General features: G+C 40.8%; 2 protein-coding genes across 35 annotated transcripts in view; one reads left to right on the forward strand and one right to left on the reverse strand.

Moving 5' to 3' along the window:
- The window catches only part of GSDME (gasdermin E), a 56,348-nt gene extending 47,516 nt beyond the window's left edge, over positions 1 to 8,832 (forward strand). For 11 of the 18 annotated variants that reach the window (XM_021078675.2, XM_021078676.2, XM_005673319.4 and 8 more), the window contains 2 exons: positions 2,077 to 2,150; positions 5,320 to 8,832. In XM_021078675.2, coding sequence (XP_020934334.2) covers positions 2,077 to 2,150; positions 5,320 to 5,550 — 305 coding nt within the window. In that variant the 3' untranslated portion in view covers positions 5,551 to 8,832. The remainder of the gene's footprint in view (positions 1 to 2,076; positions 2,151 to 5,319) is intronic. The other 7 variants (XR_014834155.1, XR_014834154.1, XR_014834161.1 and 4 more) reach the window with 3 other exon arrangements.
- A 3,126-nt stretch (positions 8,833 to 11,958) lies between these two features.
- PALS2 (protein associated with LIN7 2, MAGUK p55 family member) overlaps positions 11,959 to 25,056 on the reverse strand; it is a 125,818-nt gene continuing 112,720 nt past the window's right edge. For all 17 annotated transcript variants that reach the window (XM_021079256.2, XM_085005712.1, XM_021079251.2 and 14 more), the window contains 3 exons: positions 23,584 to 23,786; positions 21,861 to 21,989; positions 11,959 to 18,582 (listed from right to left, as the gene is read on the reverse strand). In XM_021079256.2, the coding sequence (XP_020934915.1) occupies positions 18,406 to 18,582; positions 21,861 to 21,989; positions 23,584 to 23,786 (509 nt within the window). In that variant the 3' untranslated portion in view covers positions 11,959 to 18,405. The remainder of the gene's footprint in view (positions 18,583 to 21,860; positions 21,990 to 23,583; positions 23,787 to 25,056) is intronic.

Consider the following 25,056-nt stretch of genomic DNA (forward strand, 5'->3'; position numbering starts at 1 on the left):
ACAGATAAGCCTTCTCTCACCAAGTGTGATGCTTTTCAAATGGCTGCCTCTGCGCGGGACCCTAGGCTGGGCTGAGTCCACATGAGCAAGTTGTCCATTTGCTACAGGCTTGTGGGCCTCATGGACGCCAGCCAGCCCCATTGGTTGTTAAAGCCAGAGGTTTAGGGGGGCTTATCTGTGTGGTGCAGGTCTTTAAAAGTTGGGGTGCCTGAGGTGGGGTTTAAACTCTTCACGGGAAGAAGCGTGGGCTTTGAAGTTGCCTGCGGATTGTGGGCCGCTGTGCCAGGGGTGGGATTTACAGAGAGATCCTACCTGTTTCGATGTGGGTTTTTCCCTCATTCGTCTGATGTGTAGGAGTCACCCAGGGGGGTTTGGGTTTTTTCAGAGGAAACTGCTCCACGGGGAGATGCAGATTCAGTTTGTCCACGGGAGGAGGGGAGTTCCCATCTTCCTATGTTATCATCCTGAAGCGGCTTCCTCCTGCTTAACCTGTTTGAGGCACTTCAGTCTCAGCATCTGACCTGTCTCCTGGGACATGTCCTCGAGCGTTTTGTGACCTTAAGTGAACTCTCCATGTCTCATTTGTAAAACAGAGTTAGGAGAGATCAAAAGACACCATTTCAATTCAAGAAACATTAAAGAAGTCTCTACCTGTGCTGTCGGCACTGCTTGGTGCTGAGGTGGGAGAACATCAACCCACCCTCGAGGGAATTAAAATTAGGGGGTCGGCTCCTCAGAGCAGATGCTGTTCTTTCATCCCCGTGTCCCCAGCACCGTGCTCAAGACAGTGAGTGACCACTGAACAACGCGGAACTAAAGTATTTCCAAGAATAAGGGAGAACGGTGATGATTACGTGGGACTCAGGGGCCACCTGCAAAGTGAGGGAAGGGGAGCATGAACAGGTGAGAGGACTTGTGACAGTACTCAGCCAGGACATCCTGTCCCAGGTGCCTTTGCCCCTGCCCTTCCCAGCCCCGTGATCTTCCCACAAGGCAACATATATTTACCCTCTTCATCGTCCTGATTTAGGATCGGGGCCTCCTGGAGACTCTGTGGGCAAATGCACGCACAACACTGGAATGCAATTTAAGATGTTTTTAGGCAGATCACCCCTCAGGGCTACCCCATCCTCCTAGCAGCCTTCCTCTCTTGGGCATGGGCCATGTTTCACTGCACTCTGCTGGGTCACAGCCTCAGCAACACATTGCTGTGTATAAATAAGCCTGCTAATGCATGCAGGAGATGGAGGGAGTTCATAAATGTTCCCTGGGCCAGATGATGGAACAGGTGACTTTTTTCCGTTTGCCTTCTCAGCTTAAAGGCTGTATCCCAGAGGACTGGGTCTTTTTAGCAACTGCATCTGTTTTACCCTGGGAGAGATTTAAAACTGGTTCTGAATGACATTGCTCTAGATTTCCTTTCCTGGGGCTTGGCAGGACCCTTCTGGTGTAGCCCCCAGCCTCACACAGCTCTGCACCAACTCCCTCTCCCACCGTTGCCATATGTTGAGCTAGCAGGAGGCTAGGGGGCCCTGCAGTCCTGGGCTCAGGTGGTCTCCTGTGCCACCCCTTGATCAGGTCACATTACATTTTTCTCTCCCAAATGACTAGTGACCTAGATATAACCCCTTCTAGTTTATTCAGTTCTCTGACATAGGCAAAAAAATAAATAAAACAAAAAGCCCCCAAGCCTATAGCAACCAAACAAGGAAACATTTTAGAGAGGTGTACCCAAAGTCACTTCCCAAATATATAGTGGGGCTCGAATACAGCTCTTTTGTCACCAAATCCCAGATTTTTTTTACTTTTCCCTGAGTCTGTATGTTCTTCCTGATGGGCAAACTGAACGTTGAGGAACCTTCTCCGGTGAACACAGAGCTGGTTACCTAGTCCCTACATCTATTTTCTAAAAAGCCTTTGCTGTTTGTTTAGCCCCATTCATTCATTCTACAACTACTGAGCATATCCTCCGCCTGGCTGGCAGAGGATATATAAATTAGGTACAGTCCAGGGGTTGCTGTTTCCATGGATGCTTTTTTTGGGATAATGACTGATTTTTTTTTTTTCCTCCTGCAGAAATGCCAGATAATGCAGCAGTTCTGCTGGGCACTTGCTGTAAGCTCCAGATTATTCCTACACTGTGCCACCTGGTAAGGAACCTCCCAGATGGGACCTAGGATGGGCAGGAACAGGGAAGCCAGTAGGACAGGGACACCTAACAGCTGATAAACTCACTAGACTTTCTCATCCACCACAGCCCTTCAAAATAGGTTAAACATATATTATTATTATTAACCACATTTTTAAAAAAAAATACTCTGCCCATGTCACACATCCCACTCCATAGGAAGACTGAGGCTCAGAGGAAAGGTGTTATTTGAAGAACTTGCTAGCAGGGCTGGGACTTCAGCCTTGTTTTTAGACTCCACATCTCATGGCTTTTGCATTTTTTTGGAGAGAATTCTGGCCAAAGCCTTGGTGCCATGTGGCAGGGACTAGGCCTGATACCCCATTATTTGCAGCAGGGATTCTGTGGCTGGACCACTTTGGTTCAGCGCTGCCTCAGATTCACAGGGACATACTCAAGAGGACGGAGTTGTCTCAGGGAGACATTTCATTCTTAGGAGTAGCATTAGCTCTGTGCCCTCAGGAAATGTCATGGCAAGAGCAACAATTAGGTAAGGATGAGTTTTGCCCCAAGAGTCAAGGTTAAGCTTTTCCTTTTTAAATTATAAATTGGGTCATTAATTGAAGGAACCATCAATAGGTTGGGGCAGCCACTTGAATGTAGTTTCTGCAGATTTTGCTCATCGTTTGGGGCAGAGGAGCAGGGCAGACCTGGCTGTGAAGGACTGGGGCCAGCGTGCTATGTGACACAAAGGACCAAAACTCTGAGCTCTGCTTCCAGGTTCGGGAAGCAGGCACTGGGGGTAGACTGCCTAGATAGGTTTGTAATGCATCCACTCTGGGAAATTTGAGCGCTATGGTTAGTGCCTTTGTGTAGCCAAGACATCCAAAGAGGGCAGCAAGGCCTCGTTCCAAGGAGCCAATGTTTGTTCACAACTGAAAACAGATTCCACCTGCCCAGAGGGATGCCACGTTCCTGCACTTTGACCACAAAATCTGAACTACTTAAAAACGAGCCAGGATGTGACTGTGTGGTGGCCAGGCTAGGTGACATCTTTTGGTTATGGAAACAATATGTATAATTATCTAATTTTCCACAAAGATGAGCACAACAGTAGCTCTGCTGTCATAGCCCCTTTGCCTTTTGCAGAAACTGGGTGTTTAGCATTTTTCAAATCAGTCCTTACCATTTTACAAGGTCATCAACTGCATCCAGGAAGTAGATAAAAAAAGAAAATACGGCGAAGCCCATACTAGCTAACTCCCTCGCCCAACCAACTCACGTTTAGTTGTCATCTTCCTTGCAGGTCAGCTCTAGGAGTTGATCTTTGTGTTGTTTCCAAGTTCTGCTCTGTTGAGGGTCTCAGAGGAGCCACTAGAACGCACTTGGAGTTCCAGCACGGCTGGTACTCTACTTTGGTGCAAAGCTACCAACTGTAGGGGCTGCTCCACATAAACAAAGAAATAATTTTTCTTTAAAGACCTTCCTAAGTGTCTCCACATACTCTCCCTTAGACTTCCTAACACCATGTCTTAGGACAGCGAGGCTGCTGCCTCCTGAAGGAATTTTGGGATGTCGTATGTTTCTTACAGAGATTTACTTAGACCAGGGTACAGAAATCTACCTGCATTCCTGTCTTTTCTTGTCTGGTAGCCAGAGTAACTTTGAGAGACTTTCTGAAGGGCTTTTGAAAGCTACCCTAACGCATTTGCAGACTGGTGAAAGAACTGGGGAGAAGGTAGCTGAGAATCACCAGGAGAAAATGTTAACCCCCCTACCCCCACCCTGCTCCTTGGGGCATCTTAGTCTCTCTCATGTCTAGAAGTGCCTCTGCGCACTTGGGGTTGGCAGCTGTTCAGAGAAGGAAGCAGTATGCTACTCAGCCCTTCTCCACCAGACCCAGGACAAGCCTGCTGTGCTCTTGGCAGGCTTCAGCCTGTACCCATGTTGCTCATTCTTAAATCACCAGGATGTGGCACTTGTGTTTCAAAGAGCTGGCCAAATCCATTCCCTAAAGCATATCTACAGTTTACCCTTTGGGCCACATGGTGACGTGCAGCCCCTGGTTACACTCTGTGAGTTGCATTGGGTGAATCTACAAGGTGTAGACTGGTAAGACTGATCCTGATCACAGACCCACAGGTGCTTTTATATGCAAATGAGTGCTGCCCTTCAGCCCTTGCGACAAGCTGCGTGTTATTTGAGTAAGGTTACCATTGCTCGGAACATTTCTGCAATTCTTTCAGATTCTCTTCATATTCAGTTAAAATTCACGCATATTTTATAAGGCTTCATTATTCATTTTAAATTTTACTATTTACATCAGTAATCTGATCTGGTTCTGAGGGCCTTTTTAAAAATCAAATCTACTGGCAAATTTGTAATTACTGAAGATTCAAAACAAATGTGTCAGAGGTGCTGCTCAGATCCTAAAAGCGAAGTTTCAAATGTTCTGAGCAGTTGCAATTAGAGCAGTGTTCAAATGAACCTCTCTGAAGGACATTCAGTGTGTTGAGGGGCTGTGGTCCAGGCAGGGTACAAAGTGAGGATGACAGGCCAGGTCCTTGCTCTCCTGGGCAGCTTGGGTTTTAATAAACAGACTTGAACAGTGAATATCGAGAAGAAAATTTCAGATTCCATAAGCATGTGAAGACAATAAAATAATGTAATAGTGGCCAGGATGTGGGGGTAGCGGGTGGGCCAGTGGAGAGGGGAGGATGTGGCGTTTCAGCTGACCACTAAGATGAGAAGCAAAGCGCCCTGGAACTCTGGGGCGAGACTTTCACAGGCTGAAGCAAGAGTGGGAGGCAGGAAGCATAGCTAAGTAAATCACGGCACCTACCTTTGAGGAGTTCATGTAGACATACGAGAGATTCTCATAGTTGAATAAAAATAAAAAACCAAACCTTTCATACTGACTTGTGAGAAAGGTACATTCAAACCTTCCTAATCTGCTGCAGTCAATGGATCCAGTAGAAGGTAGACTTCAGGGAGTGGGGATTCAGAGGACTCCAGGCAAAATGGATAAAGTCAGGCCAGATAAATCTGGGTTACATCTTAAGGGTTTTCCCTGCTCCGTGTGGGCAATTTAAACAACAGCTTAATTTCTTTTTCACAACTGTGAGAAGTGCTAATATTACTATCCAACATTGTTATTTTCTGTAACGTTCTGCCTCAACGTGTCTTTTCAGCTCTATGCTCTGTCTGATGAAGGCATGTCGGATCTTGAAGACCCAATGCTGGCTCCTTTGAAAGACGCGGAGACCCTTGAGATGGTGCAGCATCTGTTCGCCTTAGCTGACATTAACCTGGAAATGCTGCAGTCATCTGTGCAAGCTACTGCAAGCAAGGACCCTGCAGTTCTCCCACTGATTCTTTATATAAGCCTGAATGGACTCTGTGCTCTAGGAAGAGCACATTAATAGCAATATATGTGGATTACAGGTACAGGCACACCTTGTTTTATTGTGCCTCACCGATAGTGTTTTTTTTTTTTTAACAGATTGAAAGTCGGTGGCAACCCTATGGTCGAGCAAGTCTATTGGCACCATTTTTCCAATAGCATTTGCTCACTTTGGGTCTCTATCACATCTTGGTAATTCTCACAATATTTCAAACTTTTTAATCATTATTATATTTGTTATGGGGACCTGTGATATTCAGTGTTACTACTGCAAAAAGATTACAACATGCTGAAGACTCAGATGATAATTAGCATTTTTTAGCAATGAAGTATTTTAAGGTATATACATATATATGTGTAATGCTACTGCACACTTTAAACAGACAAGGTAGTATAAACATAACTTTTACCTGCACTGGGAAACGAGCACATTTGTGTGACTTGCTTTATTGCAGTGGTCTTGAAGTGAACTTGTAGTATCTCTGAGGTTTGCCTGTATGTGACATCAGCCAAGGCTGGCTATTTTTCAGCATCTTCAAGATACTACCTTTGGGACTTAGGGTCACCACGTTAAGACATTGATCAAGGACGTTAATTTACAGAACAGTTTTACAAAGTGGTGACTTTTTGCATTATGATTGGCTTGAGTGTGGCCATCAGCTCCTCTGTGAACAGGATCTTTTCCATAGCAGGCCCTCCTGTGCTGGTGACTCAGTGGCCAAGCTAGACCCCAGCTCCAGAGAAGCTACAGGCAGGTTGAGACTTCCAAGCTACTACTATACAGGCAGACCTTTTCTCTGCTGAAAAGCGGGTCTATCTGTCACTTTCTTCTATTTCCCACTTTCTGTTAAACAAATACAGATGAGGCTGACACTCTGATCCAGAAACTCATTTTAAGTTGTGAAGGCTGTGGGGATGCAATTTCTCTTCGTAGAAGGCTGCATTTTGGAGGTGCTGTGTGCTATGCGATGGTTGAAAAATGAACTGGAAATGCCAGTAGAGTACACATATTCTTCTGCTAAACAAAATCATACGAAAAAATAACCTAACAGCAGGACACCCTTCCTTAGGGTCTAGCTAGATGCATTTTCTTTGACTTTGCCATGCTTTGATGAGTGGATCAGTGTGGTTTCCCATGCATTCCAGCTATTTAATTTGTAAGATACTACATATTGTGTCAAAGGAAACTTCGACCTGTATATACATTGCTTTTTATTGTCTTTCATATCCTTCTACTGGAAATAGTCCGACTGTCTCCTGAGAGCCGCCAGTCTGTTGCTAACATCCAGTGGGGACCTGAAGCCACTTCAGCTTCTCTTGGCAAAAAGCAGCAGGGATCTACTGCTGGGATTTGTCTTTAGGAGCAGGAGGCACTGGGGATGAGGACTAGCAGTTGTTGGAGAGAAACCTGCCATGCTATTCAGCACCTGCTTTTTATCTCAGTATCACCTACTTATTCCCTTTTTGTACTTAATATTTTAATGGCTGTTAATAAGGAAGAAATGAAGCAAGTAACCCTTTCATTACCTCTATTAAAAATTAGACTAAATTATGCAAACATCATGCAAATACTTATGTAAGGGGGGAAAAAAGGATACAGAGTTATACTGTGTGGTGGCAACAACATGAAAAATAAGCACTTCATAACACAAACTGGAAAGGAATATGGAAAAGTCAAAACAGTTGTGCCAACATGGTGGCACTATTCATGCTTTTTGTCTGGTTTTCTGAAATAAGTATAAAGAACATACTGCAGACAGAATGTGTGATATGAATCTGCTTGTGTAAAAAACAGACAAGCCTTGCAACTCATGAGAAACCTCGTTTGAGTTCACAAGAAACCCAACAGTGTCTCCTTTGGGGAGAGGAGTGGGTCACCTTTCTAGTCCTCTTAGAATTTTGTCTGAATTAAAAAGAACAAACAATAAAACAATTAAAAACAACAACAATACTCTACTGGCATTTCCAGTTCATTTTTCAACCATCGCATAAAACATCAAAAACTAAGGACAGACTTAAGACAGAAAGAAAAGATGTCATCCAAACAAGTGCTGAAAGTTTGGGTTACCTCAGACATTTGTACCTAAGGCATTTGTCTGTTGCAGCAGTTGCCCTAAGACTGGCAGTTGGACTGTGTTTTAAACATCAGCCATTGACAAGGAAATAGCCTTATGTTGCTACATCAGAGCCCCACTGGGATGTGGTGGGTGAGGTGGGGTTGGGCTCCAGCGAAGGCGAGATTGAGTTTGTGCCTCCAAAAGGTTCATCTGACTAACCAGTATCCTCACCATTAAATACTATTAATTTAAAATGTAACTATTTTTACTGCTTGAGATCCAGAACCATACTGCTTTTAATAACAAGATTTGGAAACAAGTTCTAAAATCCCAGAATGCCTAGAAAATAAGATCGTATTTCCTGCGGGGAGCTGAGAAAATGCAGGGACTCGAGGAAGGGACCTTGCCTGATGGCGCAGGTTCCTAACCAAGGAAGGGAGCTCACCTGAACGGTACAAGCCGAAGGTGGGCTTCTGGTCAGGATAAAAGCCTGCCTGTACGGTGCAAAACCGAGGGCAGGCTGAAGTCTGCCTGTACGGTGCAAAACCGAGGACAGGCCTCAGATGACACGGCTCTCCTGTTGATGTTGATGGGGAAGAATTGGGGCTTTCCCGGGAAAACAATTTCCACGTTTGCGCGGGAGAACATGGATTGTTCCCCAGGTGACCTAGTCTTTCCTGTTGTTTTACTTGTTATTCAGTTTTTCCTCAGTCTTTCCTGTTATTTGCTTACTATTCTTATTCTCCTGTGGTGCTTTGTGATTTAACAAAATTACAACAATAATATAAAAATTTCATCCTGATGGACCTTCTCCTATTCAAATCCAATTTAATTAAAAACATAGTGTTTATTTACTAACTGGTTATACTGTAAGCTTTAGACGTTGGAATGTAATACAGACTTAGATAAAGTTAGACTTACATTGTTCATAGTCAAAGAAACCTAGCTATGAGAGTTGCCCTTGATTTTAAAAACTTTTAAGTGACAGCTAACTGAAGTTGGTTTTCTCATACTGTCCTCCCGCCATGACTCTTTGGGGATAAGCACTAATCTAAAAACAAGACTTGTGAATGCCACATCCTTATGTCTGTAGCCTTTTGGGAAACATGACCTGGGAGTTAATTTTTAGAACTTGACCTTCAGGTGTACTTTTAATATTGTGATGTAATTGAAAACTGTCTTATAAAACAATCATCTATGCCAATAAAATTTGAGCAGTTCAGCACCCTGAAAGAAGGGACAAAGAGACTGTCTCTGTTTGCAGTTGCTGACGCCATCCCTCCCTAACGGGGTGTGCACTCCCTGGCTGCTGGACCTGGACTCTGGCAATTTCCTAGAACAAAAGAGCCACCTTTTGCTGCTGTTTCCCACAACCATTTCTCTTTCCTAAATGGATACAGGAAGAAACGCTGACATGATTAGCTAGAGTGATGTGGCCTGACAGTGGCCCCTAAAAAGGTCTTCGTGACCTAATGTATCCTTAGAAACTGTGAACATGTTACCTGGCAAAAAAGGGACTTTATAGGTGGTGTTAAGGTTATGGACTTTGAGATGGATAGATTATTCTGGATTATTTGGATGGACACTTAAAGAAGGCAGAAGTGTTGGTGAGAGAGGGACTTGACCAAAGAAAATGCAGGAAAAACAAGGCATGAGAAGAATTCAGTGCTGTTTCTGGCTCTCAGGAATGAAGGAACTGATCCAAGAACAGCTCCTTGGTTCAAGAGAGCAGTCAGTCAGATAGTCAGCAAGGAAGTGGGAACTTGGGTTCTACAACTGCTTTGGAACTGGTGTTTATCAGCAACCTACATGAGTGTGGATGTGGATTCTCCTCCTGACCTGAAGGTAAGAGCCAGGGCAGGCCCTGGGGGATGGCTTCATTTTAGTCTGGTGAGACTTGTGTTGGATTTCAGACCTATAGAACTGAGATTATGAATTTATGTTTTAAGCTGCTCAATTTGTGGTAGTTTGTTACTGCAGTGAAAAAAAGGGACAGGATAAGATGGAAGAATGAACCACAGTTGATCCTTGAACAACATGGGTTTGAACTACCCAATTCAACTTACAAGCACATTTTTTTTTCAGTATGTACTACCATCCTACATGATCTGTGGGTGCCCTGTTGGATATCGAGGGATGACTTTATATGAAACCCAATTCTTTTGAGGTATAGGTGAAATACTCTGACATAAATCATAACAATATTTTCTTAGATCAGTCTCCCAAAGAAAAAGAAGTAAAAGCAAAACTAAGCAAATAGGACCTAATTAAACTTAAAAGATTTTGCTCAGCAAAGGGAAACCATCAACAAAAGGACAACCTATGGAACAGGAGGACATATTTGCAAGTGATGCTACTGACAAGGGGGTTAATATCCAAAATATACAAACAACTCATTCAACTCAACAACAACAACAAGAATCCAATCCAAAAATGGCTGAAGACTTGACTAGACATTTCTCCAAAGAAGACATACAAAAAGGCCAACAGGCACACAAAAAGATGCTCAATGTGGCTAATTATTAGAAAAATGCAATTCAAAACTACAATGAGGTATCACCTGAGTTAGAATGGCTATCATCAAAAGGTTTACAAACAACACATGTTGGAGATGATGTGGAGAAAAGGGAACACTTGCATATTTGGTGGGAATGTAAATTGGTGCAGTCACTGTGGAAAACAGTATGGAGGTTCCTTAAGAAACTAAAATAGACTAACATGGGATCTAGCAATTCAACTCCTGGGTATATATCTGGAAAAATGAAAACATCAATTCAAAAAGACATGCCTCCTCAATGTTCATAACATTATTTACACTAGCCAAGACATGAAAGCAACCAAAGCGCCCATCAAAAGATGACTGGATTAAGACAGTACGGTATATACACAATGGAATATTACTCAGCCTTAAAAAGAATGAAATACTACCACATGCAGCAACATGGATGGACCTAGAGAATATTATGCCTAGTGAAATAAGTCAAACACTGTATGATATCACTTATATGTTGAATATAAAAAATAATACAAATGAATGTATATACAATACAGAAAGAGACTCACAGCCATAGAAAATAAACTTGTGGTTACTAAAAGGGGGAAGGAAGGGGGTTAAGGGCAAATTAGGCATATGGGATTAACGGATAAAAACTACTACATCTGGACTTCCTGCTGTGGTGCAACGGGATTGGCATTGTCTGCAGTTCAGGGACTGAGGTTCAATCCCTGGCCTGGCACAGTGGGTTAAAGGATCCGGCATTACTGCAGCTGTGGTTCAGATCTGATCTCTAGCCCAGGAACTCCATATGCCGCAGGGCAGCCAATGTAGCACAAGGAATTATCACATTGTCTAGTACTAACTTATACTGGAATATAATCTATAAAAACATGGAATCACTATGCTGTATACCTAAAATTTAACACAGTATTGTAAACCAACTATACTTGTTTTTAAAAAACCCAATACTTTTGGAGATACTGACCTTGGACTAGCAATTTCTGAAGTGTGGGGTATGGAATCCTGGAAACTAGCTTAGGAAAGAGTTCCCAAAGTATCTTTTCTGAGAATAGGAATGTGTACTCACCCTCATTCATGCCTCCATCTCTTGGCCAGTCTGGTGGGTCCACCTCCCTTTCTGACTGCAGACCTCAGGGCCACAGCAGACACGGTCCTCCCCACCAGTTTCTCTTTCTTGGTTGGCTGGGAAACGGCCCCAGGATCCCATGCCATCTAAACATGGAGGGCTTTTCTTGATCCTGTATTTTAATCTTCCCTGTCTCTGGAATTCTTTCCTTGAGGAAGTGGTCTTTGAAAGCCACAGAATCACTGGGTTGGGATAGAAACAATCATTAGGGGAGGCAGGTGAAAAATGAAGATGTTTTGGCGGGAAAATCTAAATGACATTAGAGGCTGTTAACAAAGACTAGTAGCATTGAAAAGAAATTACCTCAATATTTTGTAATAACCTATAAGAGAAAAGAATCTCAAAAAGTGTATGTGTGTGTGATATAGATATATCAGTGATATATCTCATATATATATATACACATATATATATCACTGTGCTGTATGCCTGAAACTAGCATGACATTGTAAATCAATTACAATTTTAAAAAAAAGTTAAAAAATAAAGTTAAAAATTGCCAAAGCTAATCTGATACTTTCTGTACTCTAAGCTTTAGTTCTACCTATAAATGAAACACATTTTCCCAATATTAAATATTTATTTCCTTATATGTACAAAAATATTTTACCAGGAATATGCAATCTCACAGATTGAACACATCAATAATTTTCGTTTTGGACAACATATGGAAATAATGTGAAAAGAAAAATTAATAGGGACAGTTTCTGAGAAATCGATACTTAATTGTACTGCAGGAAAATTTTATTTTTACAAGGAAAGCAATAATCATTCTTTTATACAGGAACTAGTAATACAATTACTTGGAAAGCAGTAGCAGTTAATTATATTTTGCAACTTTTTCACCACAAACCTACTTTAGCAGCTTGTTCAGCTTTGATTTTTTTTGGTTGCTAACAAGCATTTTGCCCTCCATTAAAAACAAAACAAAACAAAACAAAAAAAAAACAACCAAACTCCTCTGTAATTATTTCAGACTAGAGGTTAAGAAGAGCATGCATATGTGTTCAGAGTAAAGATATACCAAAATGAGATGGGAAAAAAGAAAATCACCCAACATCTTCACATCAAATATTCATGGGCTCTGACGGAGCTAACAGAACATGTGGAAATAAATTATACCAGATGCTGAACCCCAGTGCTCATTCTTCTATAGCAAAATCCAATATAACACTTTCTTAAAAATTGTTACTAAAGATCAGGAGGCAGTTCTTTTTTAAAGAGGACATACAGCCAAAATAAATATTTATCTTGTATTTCAGTTACAGATGGAGAGCCTCAGTTTGAGGAAGAGGCTAAGGCATTTCTCAGCTGGACCGTTCTACCAGAACAAGCTTTGTCTTCAAAGTAAGGTTACTCACATCACTGCCTGCCTCTCCCATTTAGTGAGATGAGAACCACGTATTTTAACTAGTCATGATTTCTGGCTTAGTGTTGGTAATTCATCACAAAGGAGCTTCTGAGGCTGTCATTTTCCCCTCTTCCTCCAGGGTCTCAGGCCACTTTCACTAATGTGAGGAAGGTCCAATTTCAGGCATGGCCTGTTACATATTTTCATGTTCCCAACCTGTGGCTTGCTATTGCTGAAGTGCAGTCATTTCCAGCTTTTAAAATAAGACCTTTTGGCTTCTGCTCTGTGGTAGGGACGATACCTGTTCAGTGGGACTGGCAAGGTTTACAAGCAATGAGTCATTTAATCTGCCAAGTTATAAGTGGCATTTTCGGTTAACTGTAGATTTGTTCATTCAGTTTTGTGCTGGAGATCAGGAAACAGTAAAAACTAAGGAAAAAAAAAAAAAAAGAATTGCTGCTTCTGACTTTGGTGTGTGGAGGCAAGTCAGATTAGAGCACTGCATTATCAGCCAGTGGCCCTGATGCAGGTGGAGCACAAAACTAAAACGCACTCATGTTGGATTGGAGGTCCCCTCACTGGACCTAATGGAGTGTTTCCCCTTCAAAGAGTCAGGTGTCTCTAACCTGAACACTTTGGGTTAAAATGGGGTTGCAGTGATAAATTTCAGGCATAAGAATAAGTACGGTGGATTTAAAGGGCAGAGATCAGACTGCCTTTAGATATAAGAGAGTACTGGATTGCTTAGATAAATTTTGTTCGACTTGTAAGTGGTCTGTTTGGTAACAAGGGTTTGCTAAGGGTTTGGACTTAGGATTCTAAATTAAAATGTGCTTCCTGACCAGGGCCATGTAGAGAGCAGAACACACCCTCTTCCAGGCTGGATCTACATCCTTGGAGCTGTTTTAAGACCGAAGGTAGAATTTCTGAATGTTGTGCACCAAATCACTAATTCCAAAAGAGATGCACCTTAAAAGAGCCAAAAGATAAGCAACCTCAGGGTAAATGAATATATACACATAATAAACAGATAAAGTAGCCTAATAAGGATTTTTCAATTTAGCATATACCACACAAATTACTTCTTGTAATTTAAGGTGAAGACAAATAATTAAGTTAGCCTTATTTAACAAGTGTACTATTATAAGTAAAGGGAGATATACATTTTATCAACGGTCACATGCTTAGGGAGTCAGAGTTAGGATCTCAACTAGTAGAAGTACACCAGCTCTATTTTTGTCAAAAGAGAGACCATTTTACTGCAGAAGTAGTGCAAACTGTGCTTTTAATTTCTTACCTTAGAAACGAGACATCATTCCTTTACTTTTATTAAGGACATTTTTTTTCCCCCACACCCATGGCACATGGAAGTTCCTGGGCCAGGGACTGAATCCAAGCCACAGCTGCAGCCACACCAGATCCTTAACCCACTTTGCCACAGCAGGATCTCCCTTAAGGACTTATTTTTAATTCTGTGCACTAAATAATTCCAGAAACACACAAAGTAACGTGGTAAGTTATGGAAATTATTAAAAATGAAATTTGAGGCTAAGATGCGATTTGAAAATAACCTTACCTTAAAAAAAGTATAGAATTATCTTCCTCAGATGTACAATGTACATGTAAAAACTGACATGATAAATTAGTCAATTGTAATCTTAAAACCTTGTGAATAATATCAACTTGTACTATATACAATAATCCTATTATTTAAAATACTGAATTTCTCCCAAGAACTCCAAATCCATTACAGATGTTATTATATGAATTCTCACAGCAAATCCAATGGAGCAAGAGGGCAGGTACCATAATCCCTAAGCCTGAACCATATCACAAATTCATTCAAAGGTTTAAATAAGTATTACCCAAGAAATACTTATTTACACTCTGTGTCCTTTTCCCCCTAAGGATTCTGAGCTTAACTCCAAATATATTTTTTTCCTGAAAGAGGATTAGTATCTGCCTCAAGGTAAAACCAGAGTCTTTGAGAACAATGTGAAAAAAGTTTCATAATGTTCAAGAATTTGGGAATAATTAAATACATAAGAGCACTACTTATAAGTACATGGGTAAACATAATTTTATTATTCATGTGTCTTGGGAGAATTTTACATATTGTACACAAAGCTGTTCATATATATTACATATGTAGTGACTCAAACATTTTTCTTTTTAAGGGCCACACTTGTGGCATAGGGAAGTTCCCAGGCTAGGACGTGAATCAGGGCTACAGCTGCCAGCCTATACCATAGCCACAGCAATGTGGGATCTGAGCCATATGTGCATCCTACCTCAGCTTTCAGCAATGCTGGATCCTTAACCCACTGACTGAGTGAGGCCAGGGATCGAACTCGCATTCTCACAGACGCTATGTTGGGTTCTGAACCCACTGAGCCACAATGGGAACTTCTCAAACATTTAAAAAATGACCTGTTATCTATATACACAAAACTTCAGTATTTCTTTTTCCTTATTTAGTACAAAGATTCATTACTACAAAATTATTGGCTATTGATTGTGATTTCTGGAAAATGGAATATTGTTTCATAAGTCATCAAAGTACAATGTTAGATAGATCACTATTTTGACCAATTTTCAAAACTTTTATGTTCAGTGTTTGCCAACTTAAAATAATTACGCCTAACTCCATGGCTATCCATCTTAAAAAATCAACCCCCATTACCGCATCATGACACTTACTGTTATTCATAAAAATAAGTACAAATTTCAATGAATCTTTAAGCAAAGATCACCTTTTATTATCATTGGGATATTATGGTCAAAGTTGTTAGTATCTGGCCATAGTCTATAACACTACACTAACATACTTTATTGCTAATTTGCATTATTTTCTAAATTTGTGTTACTATCCAATTTGCTCTTTTAAAGAAATCTTGTCCTTACAAGCTATTATAAATTTACTAGACTCTAGAATCTAGGCTTGAGGCTACTATTGCTGTACTGGGTTTATGATAAGATTTCTACTTGAGAAAGCTATGTTCAGCGATTGCATCATTAGAGTTGGCAAAAGTAAAGTCCTGATATATTGGATATCTGATACTATCCAAATATCAAACAGAAACTGAGACTGCATAATCATGGTGTGGCTGTAATACAAGTAAAATTTCTACTCGAGTGCATCACGTATATTCCACTAGTTACAGTTAAATGACTTATCCAGGGAGTCAACTCTATGGGTATTGGGTATTTGTACATTTAAAAATAAAATATTTATATATATATATATATATTTAGCTGTATACAAATAGTCATGCCCTGAATACTGAATGTGGATACTCACCTGTCCACAAGGAATCCTCAGGTGCATCATGTTTCCCAAAGGCATTTGCACGTGCGTGTGCATTTAACTACTACTAACTGTTCAACACCACTTTAAACATTTCCTCTTCAGTACAGCTAATTACCTTAGACTTCTCTCATAAGAGAAGGTTATGTTCCCTTGATCACAACTGTACCCTCACTGCCGTGGGAGAATTCCAGGGCCTCTGGGACTTGCTGCCCCAGCAAGGTGCTGCTGGTTCCCACAGACTCAGATGGGACTTGGGTTTAGTTTAGTGGCTCTTTATTGAAATAAATGAACTTTTTCTAAATCTAACCTCTTTAGCTCTGGTGTCTAGATCGAAACGAAATAAGCTGTATTGTTCCATTTTACATTAGGAGGAATCTACTGTGTATTAACTAAGTAGTCAGTCATGAATGCCATTTATAATAGAAATAATTCCTTTAGAGTGTAGACTATTTTCTAAATAATGGGCATTTTTATACACATTTTATGATAAGGCTTAAAAATATATATGATGTAAAACTCATCTCTATTGTGTCAAGATGGGTGAAATATTTTGTGGATAAGCTTTTTGAGCTGCTACAATGATTCCAAAGAGGCTCCACCCAGCAGCATGAAGGCACACTGCAGAAGACGGCACATTTCCTGAGAACATGGAAATAAAATTTCTCTAAAATTTACAGTGTGTTGAGACACTTAGTCATGGGACATCATTTTTGACACCATACTTAGATTCATGTTGCTTTGAGAAGCCGAGAATTTGATCTAACTGTATGTGGTTTAAAAAGTTACCAAAGTGATCAAAAGAGTATGCTCTAGTTTGCCCCTAACTTCCTAACCTAGGACAAAGAACATTAATTTGTGTTCTGGATATAAAATGCTGGAACTCCAATTTCAACCCATGGATTTCCAATCTTAACCATACAGCAAATTGGGTGTTTGGTTTTATTGTGAAAAAGAACAGTGTGTGCATGATGCTTATTGCCATGTATTTTCTCTTCCCGCCACGTGCTCCCTGCTGCCTTTCCATGCGGCAGCTTTGATGAGGGGAAATCAAATTTGGTAGCCAGGTAGTGTCCGGTGCTCACTACCAGACAAAGATGACCACTGAGACTTAAGCACCGAACCCTTTACGTGTGAATACTGTTTATGCGAAAAGCTAAGAGCAGTATAAACTATGGCTAACTTAGTTTAATGATGGGCTGCATCTCTGAATAGGTTTTAAAAGAATTTATACCATCTAAGAATCCTAAAGTGAATTAACTGAAGTGAATCTTGGAACTCTGTACACGTTAACACATCTAAAGAAGGAGAACTGTTTCCTCGTCATCAAATAAAAATGTGCTTTTCCTAAAAGAACTATAAAAATTGCATAAAACATCAATGTATATTATATAATATACACACTGTACATATTATACAATGTATATATTACATTGAGATAAAACAGCTGACAATTATTTCCAAATTTCATAAAATTTTCAATGGATTTGGTTCTCAACACAGCAAACTAAACAAAACCCTAATGATCACATCACACGTCAAAAAGCCCACCGACTGTACACAAAAACCCCCAGTAACAAACTTAAGAGACATTTTTCAGCATCACAGAAATTTTCAGAGGCATGAAACATTTGCTGACCGTATCCTAATAAAAAACTGTATAAAGCAATAGGTTCATTTTTGTTAGCGAAACATTTACATGGACAAATAAATCAACTTTCAGTGTTGTTTTGCTGTAAGGTTTTGCAGGGTAAGGCACTCTCTCAGCCTGCACAGCCTTGCTTTTACTGTGTACATATTAACGAGGCGTCAGCCTGTCACTGCAACACACGAGAGTGCAAGGTATTGCTCTTCAGTTTTTTTCACGCGAGAGAGAAGGGCAAAAAACGAATATAGGTGTGGACATTAGAACGGAGAGCCATACATCTCTGAAGTGATGAAACTGTGTAGCACTGAGCAGACTTCAGATGTCAGATCGGTAGAGTAGAAGATGAGCTGTGACGCTGACATTAAAATTCTGCTTCTGCAAGAAATTATACTTACTAGGAAAGAAGGCCAATAAACTACTATTTTCTCCTAATAAGAGTAGCTGACCTTTCACTAAATACTGAACTAAATGACAGCCTTACAAAACTATTTCAAGTATTCATTATCACAGTGAAAATATGAGACTAATGTTAGAGTGAATGATTTGAAAAATTCCTTTGATGAAAAAGGCAAGGGTACTAAATCAAAACAGATACAAAATGCTTCAACGCATTTCTTTATGTGATATGAATAGAAAGATTATCCATAAAAAGTTAGAAAAATTAAGATAAATTATATACTAGTACACCTTCCCAACCTCATCTTATATAAAAATTCAGAATAGTGTACTGGTATTTCAATCTACACAATAAAAATGCCTGGACTTGGCAAGTGTCTTCTATCTGTGCATGTACTTTCTCAGGAGAAGGTTTACTTGTTGCAGTCACTTTTTAGAAGTTTTATTTTAGTTGTGAACCTTATTGAATCATCAGTAAACCCAGCTGATTGGGACCCACTGCGGCTCCATTCTCAGCTTCTCTATGGCAGTTTGGAGTTTCTCAAAGGCTTTGTCTAGATTGTCATTTACGATGATCAGATCAAAGTAATGGTTGTACGCTCTCTGAATCCGTGCACTTTCATCCACTGTCTTCTTCAAGTCAGAGTCCTGTCAAAGAGTTTTAAAAGGAAAAGTTTATGTAACGTACATTTACTTGCCCCAAACCAACTCAAAGTGAATAAATAAATTAGGTTGGATATTTGTTGTGATTCTGATATTAATCCTCAAAACCTACCTATATAGATCGTTGAAAAAAAGACATTACCATCTGTTCATATTCTAGTTTTCCAGCTCACTCATGTTTGCATTTGTAAGTGTTCTGAGTGTCTTCTGCCTCACTGATATTAAGATCCCTAATTAAAAGACTGCCGGAGCTCCTGTTGTGGCTCAGCAGTTTGAAGGCCTGTCTCTGTGAGGACTGTGGGTTTGATCCCTGGCCTCGCTCGGCAGTTAAGGAGCCAGTGTCGCCACAAGCTGCAGGGTAAGTTGCGGATGTGGCTCAGACTGGCTGTGGCGTAGGCTGTAGCTGTAGCTCCTGAAAAATTCAACCCCTGGCCTGGGAACTTTCATATGCCACAAGTGGGGCCATAAAAAGAATAGGTGAAAAAATTAGACTGATGACAATAAGGGTTAAATCCTACGTAGTAATAAGGTAATAAAAGAATTACTGGGAGTTCCTGTTGGGCTCAGTAGTAGTGAACCCAACTAGTATCCATGAGGATGTGGGTTCGATCCCTGGCCTTGCTCAGTGGGTTCAGGATCTGGCATTGCCATGAGCTGTGGTGCAGGCCACAGACGCGGCTTGGATCCTGTGATGTTATTTATGACTGTATTGTAGGCCGGTGGCTACAGCTCTGATTTGACCCCTAGCCTGGATACTTCCATATGCCACAGATGCAGCCCTAAAAAGACAAAAAAAAAAAAAAGTTGGGACATTGAGAAAATTGGCCCTGATGTGTAAAGTTCTCCAGTAGTTTTTCACCTAATAATTTCAGCAACTTTTATTACTAATGGCCTGGATTCATTATTGTCTTAGTAACTGTGATGTGGTAATACTCTAAGTTTGTCATTATTCTCCATTTATAAACTAGAATTCCACAATTCCTTTTTTTCTTTTTAGGGCCACATCTGCAGCATATGGAAGCTCCCAGGCTAGGGGGTCGCATAGGAACCACAGCTGCCAGCTTATACCACAGCCACAGCAATGCCAAATCCAAGCAGCATCCATGACACACACTGCAGCTCAGGGCAAGGCCAGAGTCTTATCCCACTGAGCAAGGCCAGGGATCGAACCCATGCCCTTATAGATACTAGCTGGATTCGTTTCCACTGTGCCACAACAGGAACTCCCACAACTTTTTTTTTAATGTGAGCAAAAACGCACGTGCATCCTCCCTCCCCCATTTCTTACGTTGAAGTTAGCTTATCATACACAACAGTCTGCCGGCCTTTTTCACTTGCCAGCGTAATTTGGAGATTACCCTGTAACTATATAGACTTTTCTCCATCTATATGGTGTACCGCATTACTGTTAAAGGATTGTTGTTGTCATACCTTTCTTTTTAAGAAGACAGATTGCTAATGACTACACTAGATAAGAATTGTTTTCCAAGTGCACCGTGGCCTATTATACACCTATAATAAAAGATATTTTAGTTGTTTCGAATTGCTTTAGAGATCTCCGTGAAAATATTAACTCCAAAGAGCAGTATCCCTCAGGCTTAGCTGGGAACACATTTCTCTCTCTACACTTTCCTGTAGGTGTTTCCACCAAACCCATTAACACACATCCCGTCGTTACGCGGATGATTCCTAACCCAGAGGTTGGTAACCCAGATCTCAGAGCTCCGACGTGCACAAGCTGTCACCTCCTCAGCGCTGTACCCCCACCTGGACGTCTCGCGGACATCTCAAACTTAACACGTGCCAAGTAGGACATCTTCTTCCCGCACCCCCAAAATCGTGTTTTCCTCCTATCCCCACCCCCCAACTCTGCATCTTCTACAGTCACTTATTTCTTCACGCTACACACCCAGGAACTATTTTTGATTCATTCACAGTCCTCACTTTTCACATCCAGCTCGTTCGGCTAGCTAATCCTGAGGTTTCATCACGAAAACATACGTCCAGTCTGGGGCCATTTCCATCTCCTCTGCCACCGTCATAATCCAGAGATGTCTTTACACTGCATCTGGGTCCTCCAAGACTCAGGCTGGGCTCATCTCCACTGATTACCCACCCACCCCAACCATTTCTGTGTCTTAAACACATCAGGATCATCTTCCTCCTGCACTTTACACTGCTGTTTCCTCTGCCTGGAATATCTTTCCCCACTGTAGTTCTCAGCTTAAATGTCACATACAGAGTCTTTGTAAGCACCCTGTCTAAGGCAGATCTCTTAAAATCCTTCGTTCCTGGTTTGCTGCTTTGATAGGACTCATAATGGGTCAGTTTTATTTATCTGCTCTTTACTTGTCTCCCCCACTAGAGGGCAGGAGCCCATTCTGTCCTACTCACTGCTACATTCCCAGATTATGAAAGACAGTAGACACTTTAATAGGAACTCAATAAATACTTGAAGCTCACATAGAAGTACGATGAAATTTCAAAACACTTGCAATTTAGTGAAAATCTTTACTTGCTCACGCAAAGCTCACTACTTATTCTCCCACATTCTTCCAAAGTGACCAGAAATATTTTTGAAATATAAACAACACTAGCTAAAAAATTGTGTGTGTATATTGTTGGAGATGGGGGAGCATGTAAAGTCAGTCTTCAAAATATATTTCTAGGATTCTCTTTCTTAGAGAAAAGCAGCAAATGTGGCTTTGAGCTTGACAGTCACTCCAAACTGAGTTCTGATTCACAGAATCTGTAAGATAAAATTATTTTGAAAAGCATGATGCAGTTGGGCTAGGAGTAACCTGCAGTGGGTTAAAGGATCCGACACTGCCACAGCTGTGGTGTAGGTCATAGCTGTGGCTCGGATTCAGTTCCTGGCCTGAGAACTTCCACATGCCATGGGTGCAGCCGTAAAAAAAATAAAAGAATGATGTCGTTGGGCTAGAGACCAGTAACCTGCTTATGGTCTTGGGCTCAGTTCCCACATTAGTAAAATGGGGGAGTTAGATTCATATGCACATTTTAATACTGGACCATTTCATTTATATAGGAGGGGCAAACTTCTGTTTTAAAATACAGCAAACGATGATTTCTAAGTAAAAGCAATACTGTTCCATATCCTAACTACATCTAGGGAACAGATATTTATTCTATAATATATGTTTATTTCATAAATACAATTAGACAGAAGTAAGCATGGCCGAAAGAAAAAGGAACAGTTTTAGGAGGAAAAAAACATCATCAGCTTGGAAAGAAATGCTCACTGTCAAAAGCTTGGTAGTGATGCCAGCATCCACCACGGCCTTGTGCATGGCACGTAACGTCTCCAGTTCCGGGGCAGCAATGAACACAACGTAGGGCATGAACTCGGACGTCCTGAGCACCTTCAGAGCCTGCGCAGAAGGACAGTTACAAACCGACTCACAGAGGATTAGAATCGGAGTTACGTCACCCTTTAGTTTACACTTAATAATCAGAGTCTATCTGCCCTCTTCCTAAAGTTAAGGACATAACTTAACACGCCTCCCGCCTCTTCTATCCTTTTGATTCCATGCAGTACTTTCCTAAAACGCGATCCAGTGACTGTGTTCTGAGCTCAGTCTCCCTCCTCTTTGGTACCTTTGAACAAAAGAAAGTACTAAACCAATGATCCCTGAATCATCATGAATGATGTAAAGGCTTGCTGCGTTAATTGTGGAATTCTGCTAATAATAAAAGCTGAAATAATTTCAGTGTCTATTAATGTAATTGTAGCTATATAAATATTTATCTGTACCATGAAATACCAGGCAGCAATTACAAAAAACAACAACAAAAAAAGCTCTAAAGTACATGACATGAAAAGATCTTTAAGAAATAATGTTTAGTGACAAAAGCTAAGACTCTGTATAGAATTTTTCCATTTATGTAAAAAGAAACAAAAATTAAAAACCCATTACATTATATACACACACACATATATATATATGCACACACACATATCCATACATACATATATATACACACACAAATATACATATTTGTATTTAAGGTATATTTAAATGACACACAGATAACACCAAACTATTAATACCATTTTTCTCTGAGGAGGGAAGAGAGACTGGGTTGGTACCGACTGGTGGGGAGGGATGGTGAGAGAGACATGGAATGAGAATACATGTTTTGTGTATGTGTTTGTGTTTGTTGGGAGGGAAAGGGTTATGACTTTTTTACTCCTTATGTTGCAGCCTTGTTTAAATTTTATTTTAAAAAATTTTTTTTTTAGGGCCGCACCCATGGCACACAAAGGTTCCCAGGCTAGGGGTCTAATAGGAGCTGTAGCCGCTGGCCTACACCACAGCTCACGGCAACGCCAGATCCTTGACCCAATGAGTGAGGCCAGGGATCAAACCTGCAACCTCATGGTTCCTAGTCGGATTCATTTCATCTGCGCCACGATGGGAACTCCTAAATTTTAAATTTAACATTTCCTAACACACACATTTGTATATTACTTAAGCAAGTAAATAAACAGTGAACTTCTATCAAGTTTCTATTGCTATCCAAGCCTCTGTTGGTTAATCAAAGATTTATTTACTAATTGTAGATACATAATAAGCTCTCTATCACCACAGGTAATAAAAGGGAAGAGCTACCCTGATAATCTGAAAACAAAACAAAAACTCCACAGAAAATGAAAAATAGCTCTGGGGAGTGCCTGTCACGGCTCAACGGAAATGAACCTGACCTAGTCCATAGATCCATAAAGATGCAGGTTCCATCCCTGGCCTTGCTCAGAGGATTAAGGATCCGGCGTTGCTGTGAGCTGTGGTGTAGGTCACAGACGTGGCTTGGATCTGGTACTGCTGTGGCTGTGGCGTAGGCCGGCAGCTATAGCTATGATTCGACCCCTAGAGCCTGGGAACCTCCATATGCCACGGGTGCAGCCCTAAAAAGAAAGAAAAAAAAAAAAAAAAAAAAAAAAGCTTTGGAATCCATGCAGCTTACTTGTGGGTTGACATCTAAAATGCAAGTTCGTCCAGTTTGGACAACTTCAAGAATAGAGTCGATCTTGGTTCCATAGAGATTTCCTTCATATTCTCCATGTTCCAGATATTTTCCAGCTTTAATATCTGCTTCCATCTCAGACCGTGACACAAATTTATATGCTTGGCCATCTTTTTCATCTTCCCTTGGTTTCCGTGAAGTAACTAAATAAGATAACATTGAGAATTTGTACAAAGAGAATGCAAGGTATTAAAAAATAAAATAAAATGCACGGGGTAGCTTAAGACTTTTCCATCTAATGCAGGGATTGGTAAACTATGGCCAAACCTGGCCTGCTTCCTATTTTTGTAAATAAAGTTTTATTAGATCACAGCCAAGTGCATTCATTTTACCCCTACAGTTTCATTCATTTTACAATGGCAGCATAGTTTTGTCATAGACTAGATACCTGCAAAGCCTAAAATATTTACTATGTGGGAGCTCCTGTTGTGGCTCTGCAGTAAGGAACCCATCTAGTGTCCATGAGGACGTGGGTTCAATATCTGGCTTTGCTCAGTGGGTTAAGGGCCCTGTGTTGCATGAGCTGTGGTGCAGGTCACAGAGGCGGCTCAAATCCTGAGCTTCTATGGCTGTGGTGTAGGCCTGCAGCTCTGATTCAACCCCTAGCCTGGGAACTTACATGTGCCGTGGGTGTGGCACTAACAAGACAATAAATACATACATAAATAAATAAATTTTACTATGTAGCCCTTGAATAAAAAAGCTTGCTGGAATCTTTTAAGAGGTAGCCCCCAATATACAAGTTATATCCAAAAAACATGCTTTATAAAGTCCTTTTGAAACTCAAAATGTATTTACCTAGAGTCAGGGTCTAAATTTAATTAGTTACAGTGAGAGCTAGTAGGTGTGAGATACGCTGCAAGCATCTGTGCCAGCACTCCCCTTCTGCTTAAGGAGTATCAAGATCACATCCTTTCTTTACACTTGAACATCTCCTAAGGGAGTGTGTCCACCCGTGAGCAAAGTTCTCCTCTTCTTAGGTGGTATTTTCCATTTTCTCAGGGGTAGTTTCACCCAGAAATTATTTACCCTTCATCTTGCCCCAGCACCAAACCTTTCTTCTAGTTTCCTTCTAACTGATATTCCCAAATGTTGTTTTGTTTTGTACCTCAGTGGTAGATCTGCCACCTGGATGTGTTACTATGGTCAATTAACTTTCTCTACTCTGACTTAAAGTATTCTTTGTGAGAGAACAACAGAGAGCAGGTCAAATCAAAATTCAGAAGATCCTTGTGTCTGATATTTTAGAGCTCTAAATTCTTTCAGAGACATAAAACTCCTTTGAAAATTACCACCTTTCAAACTGCTGCAACAGGGCAGATTTTAGGTACTCTCTGCCAACTGGCTAGCACTCCCTAGGAAGAAGAGAATTAGTGTTTGTGTGTATGTGTGTGTGACTTTCAAGTTTAGCCT

The sequence above is a fragment of the Sus scrofa genome, chromosome 18, assembly GCF_054392235.1.
Source record: "Sus scrofa isolate SSC_HxYL_T2T_F1_AM1 chromosome 18, Sscrofa_HxYL_maternal_Yorkshire_Landrace_v2.0, whole genome shotgun sequence".
Classification (NCBI taxonomy): Eukaryota; Metazoa; Chordata; class Mammalia; order Artiodactyla; family Suidae; genus Sus; species Sus scrofa.